General features: G+C 32.9%; 1 protein-coding gene across 22 annotated transcripts in view; it reads right to left on the bottom strand.

The window, feature by feature from the left end:
* Window positions 1-15,030, bottom strand: part of ADGRL3 (adhesion G protein-coupled receptor L3) — an 807,141-nt gene that overhangs the window by 75,451 nt on the left and 716,660 nt on the right. For all 22 annotated transcript variants that reach the window (XM_036895181.2, XM_057502261.1, XM_057502262.1 and 19 more), the window contains 2 exons: window positions 5,493-5,559; window positions 3,643-3,734 (listed from right to left, as the gene is read on the bottom strand). In XM_036895181.2, coding sequence (XP_036751076.2) covers window positions 3,643-3,734; window positions 5,493-5,559 — 159 coding nt within the window. The remainder of the gene's footprint in view (window positions 1-3,642; window positions 3,735-5,492; window positions 5,560-15,030) is intronic.

Below are 15,030 nucleotides of genomic sequence, written 5' to 3'. Positions count from 1 at the left end.
GCAACTAGATCAGAAGGCTTATGGGACCATGGTAAGAGAATCTGGACCTGCACTAGTGCAAGTATAACAGAAGGCCACCAAAGAGTTTTACCCAAGAGAGTTACATGACTGAATTCAAACTATTCAAGAGATCCCTGGAGCTGATGAAGGCAGGGGAAGGAGCCAATATGGGGAGAGGAGCTGGGAGCCCACTGCAGAAGTTCTGCAGAAGTTGGCAGTTGCTTAAAAGAAATGGTGCAGTGGACATGAAAGAAGCATACACATTGGAGATAAAGGAGATAACTGTGTGTGAAAGAACATGTTTACAAATACATGAAAGAATAATAAAAGCAATAAATATTTGATAAATGAATGATTTTAGAAAGAATGACTTCCAAGCATATGGTAGGGGTTTTTCCTCAATAAAATAAGTAAGGTGGGATGTCTTACTCATCACTTTACCAAAATACAAAAAACAAAAACAAGCACATGTTCTTAACTTCTTTGTCCTATTCCATGGGCTCAGAAAACCCCCAACTTTCCAGATAAATACCTTTGCTTTTAAAATAAACAATCTCACATCACCCATAGTTTAAAAAAAATACATTATAAAATCCTTATTTTTGTTAAAAATAAAAGGGATGCCAGATCTTGTGTTTTTCCTAATGTTCAAAAATCATTATTACCTTTCTTAAATTCTTCTTTCCTTATCAATTATACCTTGTTGATTTTTTTACAAGCACTTTTTAAGTAGTTAGTATATTTTAATAAAAAAGGGAAATGTCCTTCAGGTTCTGCAAAGTTCCAAGGAATATTGCCTTTCCTATTATCTCTCTTCAACATGTCACTCACTCTATTCCATAGATGATGATTTTTTCCTACTTCACAGAGATGAGTAAGCAGAAATCCCTTAATTTATTGCTCTACCCTGTTCCACCAACATATGTCTAGTCACACCTATTATTTATTTCATCCCATCTTAGTGGAAGAGGGTCCTCCTTCCTGGCTGCCCTCATCTTGGTGGACAAGTGACCTTCATGTAATATAATGGAGTGGAATTGCTCTGCCACTTGGATCTCCTTCCCTGCAATTCCTCCGGTCACAACCAAAGCAATGATTCTCTTTCTGGTGTTTCTAACCACTATCCCTGGTTCTTTCCCGACAGCATGCATAAATTCCTGTTTTTTTCCATGAAGTCCCTTCTGTACCCTTTCTAACAACCACCTATTTTCTCTCCTTTCTTTATTGACTTTAAAAAAAAAAGCATTATCAAAGGCTGTTTATATTCCTCTGCTCATTTGATGGTCTGGTTTTTGATGGTCTGGATGATGTTTTATTATCATACTCATCCAAAAAAGAACACGAAGACTCAGAAAGGTTAAATAAACTTCCCTAAGGCTATAAATTAGAAGGCAGTTTAAACAGAATTCAATTCGAGATATTCTCATTTAAGGCTTTACTTTGCTTTTTAATAAAAGCTTGATGCCATTAATGTCATTGTATGTAATTATTGGCTTTTGTGTTTATTTCTCTAAAAAGTAATACATAAAGATTCAGCCCATATTACCTAAAGAAATACATATGAATAATGAGAGAACAAATTGATCTTTTAAAACACTAAATACAAGACCTTTTTTATGATTTTTAATGTGGTAAAAGCTGTTATATAAATATCAAGGTATTATTCATTTTTTTTCTGACACTATAGTAAAACCATAACATAAATGAAAATGAAGTATTACTTTGCATTTTGTTTTATACTACAGAATAACAGATACAAAGATGTAGTTTATACTAAACTGAGTAGAAGTACAATAGGATAAAATGTATTTTATGTGGCTGTTCGAGTTCAATTTTATTAAGACGAATGAATACTACATTTTAGAAGGGCAGGATAATTGTACATAATTTAACAGTATCATGACTACTATCTCAAGTAAGTAATGTTAATAATTACGAAAGACCATTATTTATAGTAGATAATTCCTAGTTTGCTCCATTATATTATTATTTTTTTCTAATTCTTTAGCTATCCTTTTCAATTAATTTAGAAAGATGATTCCTTCAACAAAACTAACCATTTAATATCAATACGCTTTCATCATTAAAATCTTTAATGCATTACTTTATTCTGTAAACATTCATTGAGGGCCTTCTGTGGACAAGGAACTATGCCAGGTACTAAATGTAGAAAGATGGAAAATGGGTGATATAGTTGTTTTCTGAGGTAGTTAAGGAGCATGTCAGTAGCACATGAAAGTCACAGGTGACCTCATGGAACTTCTGAAATTACATTCATTTAAATAAAAACATTTTACCAAGTTAACACATAGCATAGGCAAATTATATACAAATGCAATTTAATATATAATTTATATTAATGACGAGAAGAACATCTCCACATTATTATCTTTCTCAAATGTCACAGCCTCTAAAGGAACAAGATAAACTTTTCGGTTATTTTGAGGAACTATTTTTCTTTACAGAAAATGTAAATTAGCTTTCTTCTGTGTATACATAAGTTTTAAGCCAACTGAGTAGAGAGTGTAAAAAAGAAAGATACAGGTCCCATATGGAGTCACTTCTGCCAGGCCAGGTCACCAAACCAGGGCTTCATACCTAACCTAATGGTGGTTTCAATCTCCTCCAGAAATGTAGTCAGTCAGGTATCTTCTGATCAGCATAAATAAGGTAATGTCACGTGTGCCCTCTCCAGCCCCAGAGGATGAAGAGGTCATCCACCTAATGAGACCTTACCCTTGCCTCATCTCACATACTTAGATGGCGTTGAAATGTGTACAGCATGCTCTTTAAGGACACTAACTAGATGTATCCAGGACACTGCTTGATGTACTGATAAACGCGACCTCTTTTCTGCACATATCCGCTGCTGTACAAAAAGTATTTAAAATGCCTCCAAATCAAGGGGCTTCAGAGCAGACACTGATGGACTGTTCTCCGGGTCATGGTCCCCAGTAGGTCTATCAATAAACCCTATCTTTCTAAATATAACAGTTGCATTGATTTCAGTGGACAATAGTGAGAGATTTCTGGAGGGATTTAACTGCCAAGGGGTAAACGTTAACGTTTCCAAGGGGTTAAAGCCTGGAGCCGTATATTTATATACCATAGGATTTCCCATTAGGGAGTTGAGGTCTCTCTTCCTCTCTCAAGAGGCAAGGAGGGCAGCTGTATAACAACTCCTCTACAAATACCCAGATCAACAATTTGGGGGTTCCTCTCTTGTGGTGTCAAGCCCCTTTTGGCACTTGCAGGTAACACCATCTGGCTCTCTTCACATGGTCTGAAGAGGGAGATGGGGTGTCAGGAACTGAAGCGGTTATTGCTCTAAGAAATAATAGTTTGTCCATGCCCAGATACAGAAACTTTGTATTTGCTTTCAGGACAAAATAAATAAATGGATATATTAAAATCCTATCATGCTGTAAATCTGAATTTAGGGGATAAAAGTTTCTTTGAAGACGAACATTCATTATACCTATTTTCAGGCAGATCAAGTCACTTCAACAGTGATCTTATTCAGCAAGGACAGCACGTTGATCTTTATCATTTTATCATAAGATTTCAGCACAATTAAAAATAGGTATATTTTACTGTACCAAAGTAAAGCAGCCTAGAGAAAAAAAAAACAAAACCACTTACTTGATATTATCAAGACAGCCCGATTCAGGTTTCAGAATGGCAGTATGATGAAACATTTTATATAAAGCAATCCCAAGGAAGATTACATTAAGCTGAAATGTAAAAGGTACTGTTATGTAGCATAACTGGCATAGAAAAAAAAGTCTATTTTCCATAGCAGATGAGTTGTTCTGGGAAACTAGCTGTCACTACACTTGCAAAGAATTGGATCACAGATGATTGCCTACCTAGTATTTTAGTAAAGGCAAGAAAGCCATTTAAGAGGAATTGGGGTGCCAATGAGTTACAAAGCACTGTTATGCCAAATACACACAAACAACATCAGCAGCAGTTGGAATGATGTTGTTGAAATTGTAAAGCGACTCAAAGCAAAGTATGTGTTTTTTATTTTTTTAAAAGGCATATTTAAGTTATTCCAGGTGTGTTATTCTGTCCTCTGAACATAGCCCCTATTTTATTGTCTAGCAATACATTTTCAAATGCCACATTACAAAGATAAATAATAAAACCTCTTTATTTTTGAATAGTTAAAAGGATTTTACAATACAGGTGAAATTCTAATGCTACAAAAATCTAGGATTAAAATAGAGGGAACCCCCAATGACATTGTTTTATCACTGGAACAAAATAAAGCTCCAGTATAAATTCCATATATCACATGTATTAACTGTATAGAAAACCAAATATTGAATTACCCTTTGTCACCTGCTTTGTTTATATATTCTAGAATTTGGGATTGGTGGGGACTAGGAAAGTCCAATCATAAGGCACACTGAAGTTCTTTCAATAATACAGGTGTAAAATCATTTATCAAATCCAAAATGCCTGAAAAATGAAAAGTTTTAAAAAATTCATTGGGTGGCCAAAAAGCCTAACCTGAACTGAACCTATTTGGTGGGAAAACTTGATTTGCACTGACATAGGGCTCTTCATATCTTATTCTATTTGCTCTTACTTTTCTAATTATTTTTCTGCTGAATTATTACGGTGTTTGGTTTCAGAGTCTTGCCTAGAACCTACTGAATTGGTTGATGTGTTTGACTTGGATAATGGCTTATTCTCTACTAGGGATATTACATAATATGCAGTACATGTACCATATTCCCTTTACTAGCGTATGAACAATTTCTGAATTCCAAAATATACTGGCCCAAACAATTTCAGATTATGAATTTTAGATCTATATCATTTTACTCATAATCAAGAGGATATTTTATTCAAAACAATAAAGAGGAATTTGTGTTTTAAAATGATACATACTTAAATAATGATACCAACCGTAGTAGTTAATTACATGAATAATTTATATTTCAAATCAAGATACTATGCATCTAAAAGTAAAAAAGGGAAGCATGATTCTAGAATATTCGCCTAACTTACTTGTGCCATTCTCAAGTGAAATCCTTTTAGTGTTTGAGTGTTATAAAAAACAAACAAAGAAAAAACAGGAAGGTACAATAAGGTTTTGTCACACTTCCAATTTCTGGTTCCATTCATATTTTAAATTATCCAAATGAAAAAAGAAAGGAAATATACTGTTGTCACACTTTAAGTCGTGATCATTCAAAATCTTCCAATATCAAATAGATTGTGTTGGATGGAGCTCCTGAAGAGTCGCAGTATTGAATAAACTCTTACAATGCATGTTTTCTTCTTCTAACAGTTTTGATTTAGTATTTTATGACATAAGAGTGGACTATAATGGGTGTCTAACTGCTTGCATTATATAGGGTCAAATAAGTACATGCTTTCCCCAAAGTAATCTATGTAAATTAAAGAGAATCAGCACAGGGATTGTGAAAGTTTTATTTCTTGACCTGGGAAACACATAGTTAATTAGGAGTTCTTACCATAATTATCAAGGTCGCTGGTCCTATAAAACTCCAAATGAAGTAAGTGTCAAGTCGGAGCCAACATCTGCAATGAAACACAAGGGAAAGAAAGCATTCAAGGACCAGGTATGGGACATACATCAAGAGTGAGTGAGTGACAGAGAAGAATGTGAGCTGCAAAGCATTCCACTGGGATACAGGAAATATTACATTGCTTGTTCATTTAAATGCTGACTTATATGCCCAGTTTCTGACAGCACTATTGATGGAGTAAGATAATTACCCCTGGAGGAAGCAAGAAAAAAATGGCACTGGGCCTATTTGCAAAGGCCTTTTGTGTCTGTCATAAAAACCTTTAAAAAAAAAGGAAAAAGAAAGAAAAGCCATATACATAGCCATTAAATTGAGTAGCTTTAAGCTATACCTTTCTCTCCAATTATGGTGCTACACAACCTGTCCATCAGCTGTCAAACAGAGTGACATTTTCCTGTCAAGAAGATCTGAGGAAATTCAATATAAAGAAGAAATAAATTTGGTATCAGAAGATTGAAGTTCAATTAGGTTGGGCAGCCAACCTGCGCAAGTTCTTAAGTCTTAAAAGGTGCATTGTTGAGGCTAATGCTTCTGGGGTTGCAAATGATCCTTAGCATCCCATGAAGTTGATTCATAACCCTAAAGTAAATTATTAATCATTTAATTTCAGTTACATTTAATACTATCCAATTCTTAAAGCCTCTGGGAAATTACATTTTCATTCTTCAGGATGACAGGAAGACAAAATGGAAATGACTAGTTATGAGAAAGATTACTGTAAATTTTGAACAAGTTATATTTGATGTTAAAAAATTATATATCGAATTATCTACAGTTTTGCTATATTTGAGGCATCATTAAAAAATAAAACATCTCCACTGGAAATGATGCAAGAGTGGTTTGCTAAGTGGTCTAAAACTGCAAATTGAAAGTACATAAATATTTCTGTGATTATGATGAAAATGTTACTTAAATCTCAGCAATAATGGAATACCAGAAAAGCAATGAAGAAAAGAATGTACAAATGCCCATCAATAGAGGAATGGATAAGCAAATGCTTTCTTTTCATATGATGAAATGTTATAAAACAGTTAAAAGGGAAGAAGTAGATCTTTGAATGTCAATAGTCTATATTGAAACAATAACACAGCTTAGTTAAGTAATGTGAAAACTCCATACCATTTACTTTCAGCCATATATGCAGATATGAACTGTACATAATACTGTATATAATACTGTTTTTGACAGATATATATGTAATTTTTTTAATTGAAAGGGGGAAAAATATCATCAAACTTATATGTTGTCCCTCATATGAGAGTTCAGACAAATAAAGGAACAAAATGGTTTTACTATTTGTTTCATGTTTTATTTTAAGTAAAACATATGTTTATTTTAAATATTTAAAATGTTTTATTTTAAAGCAATGTGGCAAAATACTAAGAGTTTTAACATGGAGTGATAGAGGCTGTTTACTTTTTTTACTTCCCTGTAATTTAAATTTTTTTAAAAAATGTTAAAAGCTAGATTTTTAAGACAAAAGTCTGAATTCCTTGAAAAAACCAACTTCAAAACAACAAAATCTGGCCTTTTCTCATTAAGTTAAATATATGTTGATAATTTCAGTAGAAATATAATATTTGTTGTTTAATAAGAAACTGACTTAAGTATTTCTAACACAGATAATTTATCTTTATTCACATATACATAATGCTATTAGGGAAGGAATCAATAGTGAAACCATTAACCATTAGGTTAAGTAGTTGTGGGGTAAATTTGCAATATTTCCAGAATCTCCCATCTGGGCTTAGTCTATTTACATATTAATAAGTGTTTCTTCCCAAAACCTCCAGGAACCAGGGGTGGAGAGGCTGTTCTCTCCTACGCTCTGTTGTGTAATTGGTCTGGTGCCTGTCAGTCACTGGGGCTCCGCCCATGGAGTTCCTCCTACAAGACATAGGGGGAGAGGCAAGCAGGCATTGGTGAGGGGAGAGGCGAGAGAGTGGCTGCCAGAGAGGGTCAAACAGAGCCAGGCCTCTTGTGAGCAATAAACAAGTTTCTCCTGCTTTATCCTTTGCCTAGACTTTTTTTGGCTTCCCCAGTTTCACTAGTTTACTCTCTCCAGCTGGGAACATACTTCCCCCAGAGCCACAGTAGTCATATTTATGTTGTGCTGTTGTTCAAAAGTTTGGTCATGGAAAATAAGTGTGGTGCTGCCAGTAAGCGGAAACAAACCAGAGATCTCAAGGTTGAAACAAGAACACTGTCTTCGTTTTGACCATGGGTTTGTCTGTTACCACACTAATCAAGGTGTGGGTAATATTCATGAGTCTGAACAAAGATGGTATTTTCCCTCAAGATAAGAACAATAAGGGACAAAGCATAGACATTTTCTCATGGAAATTTACTTGATCAGAACACACACACATACAGACACACGCACACAGAGCCCAAGATTATTGCTGAAATTATAACAAGACACAATACTAGTAATACATTTATGAATGACTCTTAACAATATAGCCCCTGTTCTTTGGCAGGTCAAACAAATTTTTGAGAACGAACCTGAGAACTCAAACACACTTCCAGCAAATTGTTCTGAAAGGAAAATGTGATTTAAGAACTCATGAAAAATGTTATTTTATAAGTTATGGATTTTTTATACAAATAATTTACATTATTACAGAGTGTCTTAGAAGAAGTAGGCAATTTTGTAACGTTAAATAATCTCACCAAATGTGTTATTAAAAACGTCATTACATTTTAGTCTTACAAAGCTTTACTTTTCTGAAAATGGTCTCAGTTTAGCAAATGCTTTATTTGGAAATAAACGTGCTTTTGGCATGTTGATCTTTAAAAGTGGAAATGAAATTTAGAAGTTATTAGTTTTTATTCCTTAAGAAAACTCTTAAATATCTTTTTGGTATAACAGATTCAAATTCCCTTCAGAACTGAACAGTAGAAGAGGCAGTATGAAATTTTTTAAATGTGCTGAGTCAAATATCCTCCATGAGGGCTACCTGGGCTTGACTATCTTCTGGAAGATACAGTGGAAGAATCTCTTTTTTAATTCAATTGTATATGGGTGTATCTGCTGTTGTTTTTGGCTTTCTCAAGCTTTTTGTGTTTCTTCTTTCTCATTAACTACCTTAAAAGTTTGCATGATTCTTGCCCTAGGTTCCCTATGCCAATGTTGAAACAATTCACCCTGGTTTTAAAGAGAACGAAGTATTATGGGGGGTTTTTATTACATACCTGGGCACATATATCTCACCTCATGGTATTCAATAAATCTAGGCCATTTAATGCTATTTGGATACAGTAGAAAATCACTGTTTAAGGGGAAACAAATGCTGGAATAACAACTTACTGCAGTAAGCACAATGAAGTCCAGCTTGCACATGGCCTGAGAGACCTGCTCTTGAAGAATATGATTTATCTGAAAACTGCCTTTATCCACTAAGCAAATAGGCCATTTTTGTAGAATTGTAAAGAAATGTCCATTTAAAAAATAAAAATCATTCATATACATATAATCTATAAATTATGTTTATTGCAGTACCGTAACAAAAGAGATGACTTGCAGTTGAAAAGTAAGTGCATTGTGACTGCACTACATGCTCATTTGAAGCAATTACTGAAGTCTTGCAATAACAGATATATTATGGAATTCAAAGGAGCACTTGTCATATACCATAAACCTTGACTTTTTTTTCCAATTTAACTAATATAAATATGCCATTAATTCTCTGTTTCTTTTTTTTTTCCAAATTATAAAAGTGGCACACATTGTTAGATATTTGATGAACTCTTCCTACGTTAATACAAGTTTATTGGTTTAATAATCTCAGGTGCTGGTGCTATTCCGCATCGATAAATTATTAGTCTCTTCTAGAATTATTCTCTTCCAAAAATATAAGAAACATCATTGCAAATGAAATAATAAAGGTGTTATCTAGATCTGTCTCCCATACAAATGTCAATTATCAATCCAGCAAGTACCACCTTCATGTTTACTCAGAAAAGAGAAAAATAATGAAACAAATTAACTTCTCAAAACAGGACAATAGAAAATCATACTTCTAAAGTTGATTCTATATTTAGAAAAATGGCAAGACAAACAGTCTAACATACATAAATGTCACCTGAAACATATGTTTTATAATGCTTTTAGATACCAGTAACTACCAGGGTATAGATCCCCACTCAAAGTGATGCATGTTTAATACAGTGCCATTAAGATGCTTTGGGACATTGTAGTTTATTGCTTGTTTAATCAACTCTTATCAAAACAGACATCTGACTTAACAGTTTTCTGAAGTAATGCAAGTAACAATGATATTTGCTTCATGCTCTATAGGACCTTAAATCACAGACTAAACTGTTCTTGGTGAATATTAAATGTAACCAGTAAACAATCTTTGGTTACTATTAGACCATGGAATTTATAAGGCTTAATTAGATCAGGTTGTTTCTAGAGTTTGTAAACTACTTAATCTTCTCTTTTCTGTAACATATGCAGAGCTCTTTACATTGTACTACATTTGTCTGGCAAGACTGACAGAGGAAAGAAGGAATAAGGAAAACTGGGGCTAGAAGCAGGAAGAGAAGAGCAAAAGGGACAGATACATACTTCAAGCACAATAACTCTAGTTCTAAGCTTGCTGCACAATAAGCCTATTAAGGATTTTTCAATGTCATTTTTAGCTTAGATCACATATGTACCTAATCTTAAAGAAAAAAAGTGCAGGTGATTGTAAAATAAATATTCTAATCAACAATTTTATTACTTTGTCCTGTTTTACCTAAAATTCACTTGTCCGCATAAATAATATTCTCAAGTATTGGTGAAGGGATGATTTCACTATTTCACAAATAGACTTGGCAAAGGAAGAAAAATACATTAGAATTTTACAAACAATTTTTGCAGTCGCTGTGGCAGATTGCTAGTGGTCCCTCTGTTCTTATCCTATTAATAGGATAACTGCATTATCCCCTTTTTCTGCAGTATTAGAAGCCCTGATTTTGGCCAGTAAATGGCCATGTGGAATAAAGACCAATTCTTAGCCTCCTTTTTAGCTACAGGTTACCCTGTGATTGAGTTTCAGCCAACAGGAAGTAGGCAGGAAGTGCTCTGTCACACGCATCTAATCTCAGAATATTTCGCAAGCAAGTGCATGAACTGGAAAAAAGGTTGGCAGAGTGATGCAGGAATGGAATGTGATCAGTGGTAGTCAATTCAAGCATCTGTGGTTTAACTACAGGTTTAGATCTTAGAATTCAAGGTCCAAGAGAGGCTATGTGATCTTCATGCTCCAGTTATGTTTTATTTTTTAAAAACAAGCATTTTTATATTTCTTCAACAAAATACATCTTATATCTTTATGGTAGACTAGAAAAAGGTAAAAAATGTGCTATATGTTATAATTTATTGAAAGTGTTGGAATAACTTCCACAGTCTCATGCTACTTAAATTAATAGGAGGCAGTGGCAAAAGAATTGTAATCACTATTCTAATAAATGGATGATTTCAATATGTTATTTTATAATTGAAGGAATGTTGCTAAGTATAAAGTTTTTATTCCTTCATTTGTATCAGCAAAATTATAGTACCAGTAATAATAAAAGTTCTAATTTAATAAATGCTTATATATGCCAGACATTTTATATGCAGGCATACTTAAATATTTATACATAAAAATGCATATACATATACAAATCCATATGAATTTACTCATATACACAGTATCAAATTTAGCAATATTCTTGCAAAGTACTTATAAAATAATCCCACATCACAGATTAGAAAGTGAAACTCAGGTCTGACTTGCCCACAGCACATCGCTGATAATTACTTGAGCCTGATTTTTATTCTATCTGACTCCAAAGTCCTGGGACTAATATGTGCTTCTCAGAGACAAAAAAGATACAAGTTATAAAATAAATACAAGATATACATATATAGTTGACAATTATAAATTCTCAATATTTATAAATTTTCAGTATAAATAGATGAGAAATTTATATGCTCTACATATTGAAACATTATGATTCATAAGTTATTGAAACATATCTCAAGGAAAAATATTAGATCTTTCTAAATATGAAGTCATCTCTTGTTAAATTAATAAAAATTTTAGTATTGTGAAATGGCTTTATTGCAACGTAATTTATGTACTATAAACCATCCATTTAACGTGCACAATTCAATGGTTCTTAGTATAGTATATTTAAAAGTTGTGACAACATCACTGTACCTAATATAAAAGTATTTTCATGGAACCAAAATGAAACCTTGTAGCCATCTGTAGTCACTTCCCATTGTCTCTACCAAATTCACTCCTTATGGCTTCAACACCCTTCCCAGTCCTAGTAACTGCTATACTTTAGTCTCTAAAGATTTGCATATTCTGGACATTTCATATAAATGAGATCATACAATGTATAGTCTTGTGACTGTATGCAGTTCAGTCCGGATATTCTGATACAGTTCTGGTACAGCTAACTCCTTAACAGAAAAAAATTATGTTCAACTTAGAATTCTTATACATGGTGACAATTTTATGCCCAATCATAGGGTTCCTGGGTAAGGAAATGATGGCACAATAAACCCTTATCTCCAATAAATATACACGTAAAACCCACTCTTGGCCTTTAGTAAAACAACATATGAATACACATAGCACTTCCCACACACATATTTAATAATTATCTTGATATATGGATTGACACATATTTCATTATCAGTACTATTTCCCACTAGTCAGACTAAAGTCAAACATACCTGGTGATGATACATTTAGTACGGGAGATGCTTCATGTCAATGACATGTTACAAGTAGAAATATCACATAACATCATATAATAATATGCTTAGAGAAATATTATAAATGAATATATAATTTCCTATGAGTGGGTTATAGTGCTTTGAAATTGTGAAATGTATTAACATACATGTGCATTTAACCTGCAGAAACTATCAAGTTCAATATTCTTACTAGGCTCTTTATTAAATAATATTGTAATTTAGGATATTTAAAAATCAGCAGTCAATTTTACGCTGGTTGGATAGTGAAAATAAAGAAATTAGGGGGCTTTAACCTAGCAAAGGATAGACTACCCTTTTTAGAGCTATTCTTAAGCTAGTGAGCTGGGGAGACAAGTCTAAGACTTAATAGATGATTTATAATAATTATCAGATCATAAAATTTGATTTCAATTATTTTTTAAGGGCTTGGTTATATTTCTAGTACTGAGGGATGTTCTGATCTATTATAAATGTTTATGACCTAACTGACATCTTTCAGAAACTCCTTGCTGATTTTTGAGCCTATATTTTAACTTTTAGGCTATTCTTTGGACTTAGTCCTTCTCAGTACCTTTCCTCCTCCCGGAACCTACCCTCAGTCCTTTTCAACCTACCTATTATACTAGCCACTATTTTTTTCATTTGTGTGTTTAGACTGCAAGGACAGTGCTATAAACTATAAATTTTTTCTTTTTCTTTAAAAATTAGCTGTCCAGTTTGCACTTTTTAGTAATATTGAGGTAATTAAAGTGTATATAAACTGATTACTTTCAGGTGATAAGTATTTAGTACATAATTTCCAAATCAGTCTTGTTTGAATTGTTGGTAAATCAATTCCAGCCTTTAACTTCTTCTGACAATATCATATTGGATGGGTTTACTGAATGTCCATATGAATTAGGGTATAAGAAAGACAGACGGATGATTCAAAAACAGATAAAATGGAATAAATACCCATTGTAAATAGTGCAATTTAGACCTCTGGTCCAGTAGCTGAGAGTTACTTCTTCTTAAAATGATTGATTGTATTGGTCTTTTAATCTTATTTTCAAATGTCTGATTATTGTGACTAAATGTAATTCTAAGTACATTCTTAAGAATAATGTCAGTACAGATAAAAAGATTTCATTCAACAACATCAGAAAATAATAAGATTTTCTTACAAGCATTGCAAATTGATGGCAAAGACTAAGCAACTTCTCAAAATCAAATTATGTATGCTTTGTGCATGAGTATGTTTTCTACATAATGATCAACTCAACAGCCCTACAACATTTCATTGAAAACTACATCATAGTTCACCAACCAGAGGGAATGTGATAGTTTTATCTGTATCAAAATAACATTTGTTTAACCTACAAAAATAATTTCTTCTCCTACTATTTATATGATTCCCTACTTAGAAATGCAAGCTATTATTACTATTATTATTAAAGATTTTAGAAATAAAACTTCATTGTCAGTATAACACAATTACTTACATTGAGAGAAGAGAGACGGGAAAAGTACCTATTATTGGGATTACTGTAATATATAGTCAATGATTTCATTCTAGGTACTCCAAGTTATTGAGCTAAGGAGTAACAATTTAATAATAACAAAGTTCCAAAAATAAATGAAGTGGACTTCCAAGTCCAAAAATTTATTGTATTGAGCTTAATAAAAATTTACAGAAAATGGCTGACAATATGTTTCTGAATTCTGAACAGCTGCAGTTTATTTAAAACTGTGGACTTCACGTATTTGTATTTAAAAAATCAATGTAGCACATAAGAAGGTAACACTGACAAAAAAAAAAAGAAAAAAGAAAAAGAAAAAACAAAATCCCAAAACCAAATAAAACACCCAAACTTGAGATAGTAGACTTACATGAAAAAAACATGAATCATGTGATGAACAGGGAATGGGAAATGCCATTTGAAATAAAATAAAAGTAATAAACAATAGTAACAGAACCTGGAACAACAAAGGCAGACTTGATAATAGAGGAACAAGATATTTAATTCTGTTATGCAGAAATCCTTCAAGATGTGTAAAAATTTCTTGCTTTCCTTTTTCTTTGAGATAATACCTTGATTAAACTGCTGATAGAAACATGGTTCATGCATTTCAACTTCTCAAGTAAATACAAATGACTGAATAATGTTTCTTTTTTTCAACACCTATTTCCTCTAAATAGTACTATATAGACACTGGGTTGGATGAATTGGGCAAAGGGTAGAAGTTAAATATTTCTTCCATGTATTCTGAAGGTCTTACTGTGGACAATTTATTAAAAATGTACAAACGAGACACTAAATGCTCCAGCCCACCTGTGATAGAATTTTAATGCAATTTCCCCTATCCTTTTTTCTCCCTCTTGCAACTACCCTCCTTTTTATCTAATCTGTTTTGCTTCTCTTTCTGTTGGAAAAATCCTAATTTTGAAACTGAACTATTATCAAGGCTTGTTTTAAATCACTGCTTGAGAAATAAATTAGCCTCTATTCGCACACAGTAATAATGCCAGTAAGAGAGCTTCCAGTTATGGTTCAGGAAATTAAAGCAGTGATGGCCAAAGCTTTAACAAAATCACAAGAGACTACATGGTATTGATTCTAGGAAAAGATAGAATCCTATTATCCAGAAAATGACATCTGTCTCAAAATAAATAATTAAAACACAAAGCAAACACATTCAGATCAGTAACAAAATTTGCAAATATTTTAAAAGAAG

The sequence above is a fragment of the Manis pentadactyla genome, chromosome 5 (genome assembly GCF_030020395.1).
Source record: "Manis pentadactyla isolate mManPen7 chromosome 5, mManPen7.hap1, whole genome shotgun sequence".
NCBI classification, from domain to species: Eukaryota; Metazoa; Chordata; class Mammalia; order Pholidota; family Manidae; genus Manis; species Manis pentadactyla.
The sequence above is the reverse complement of the archived record's forward strand: the minus strand, read 5'-3'. Positions and strand labels throughout refer to the sequence as shown.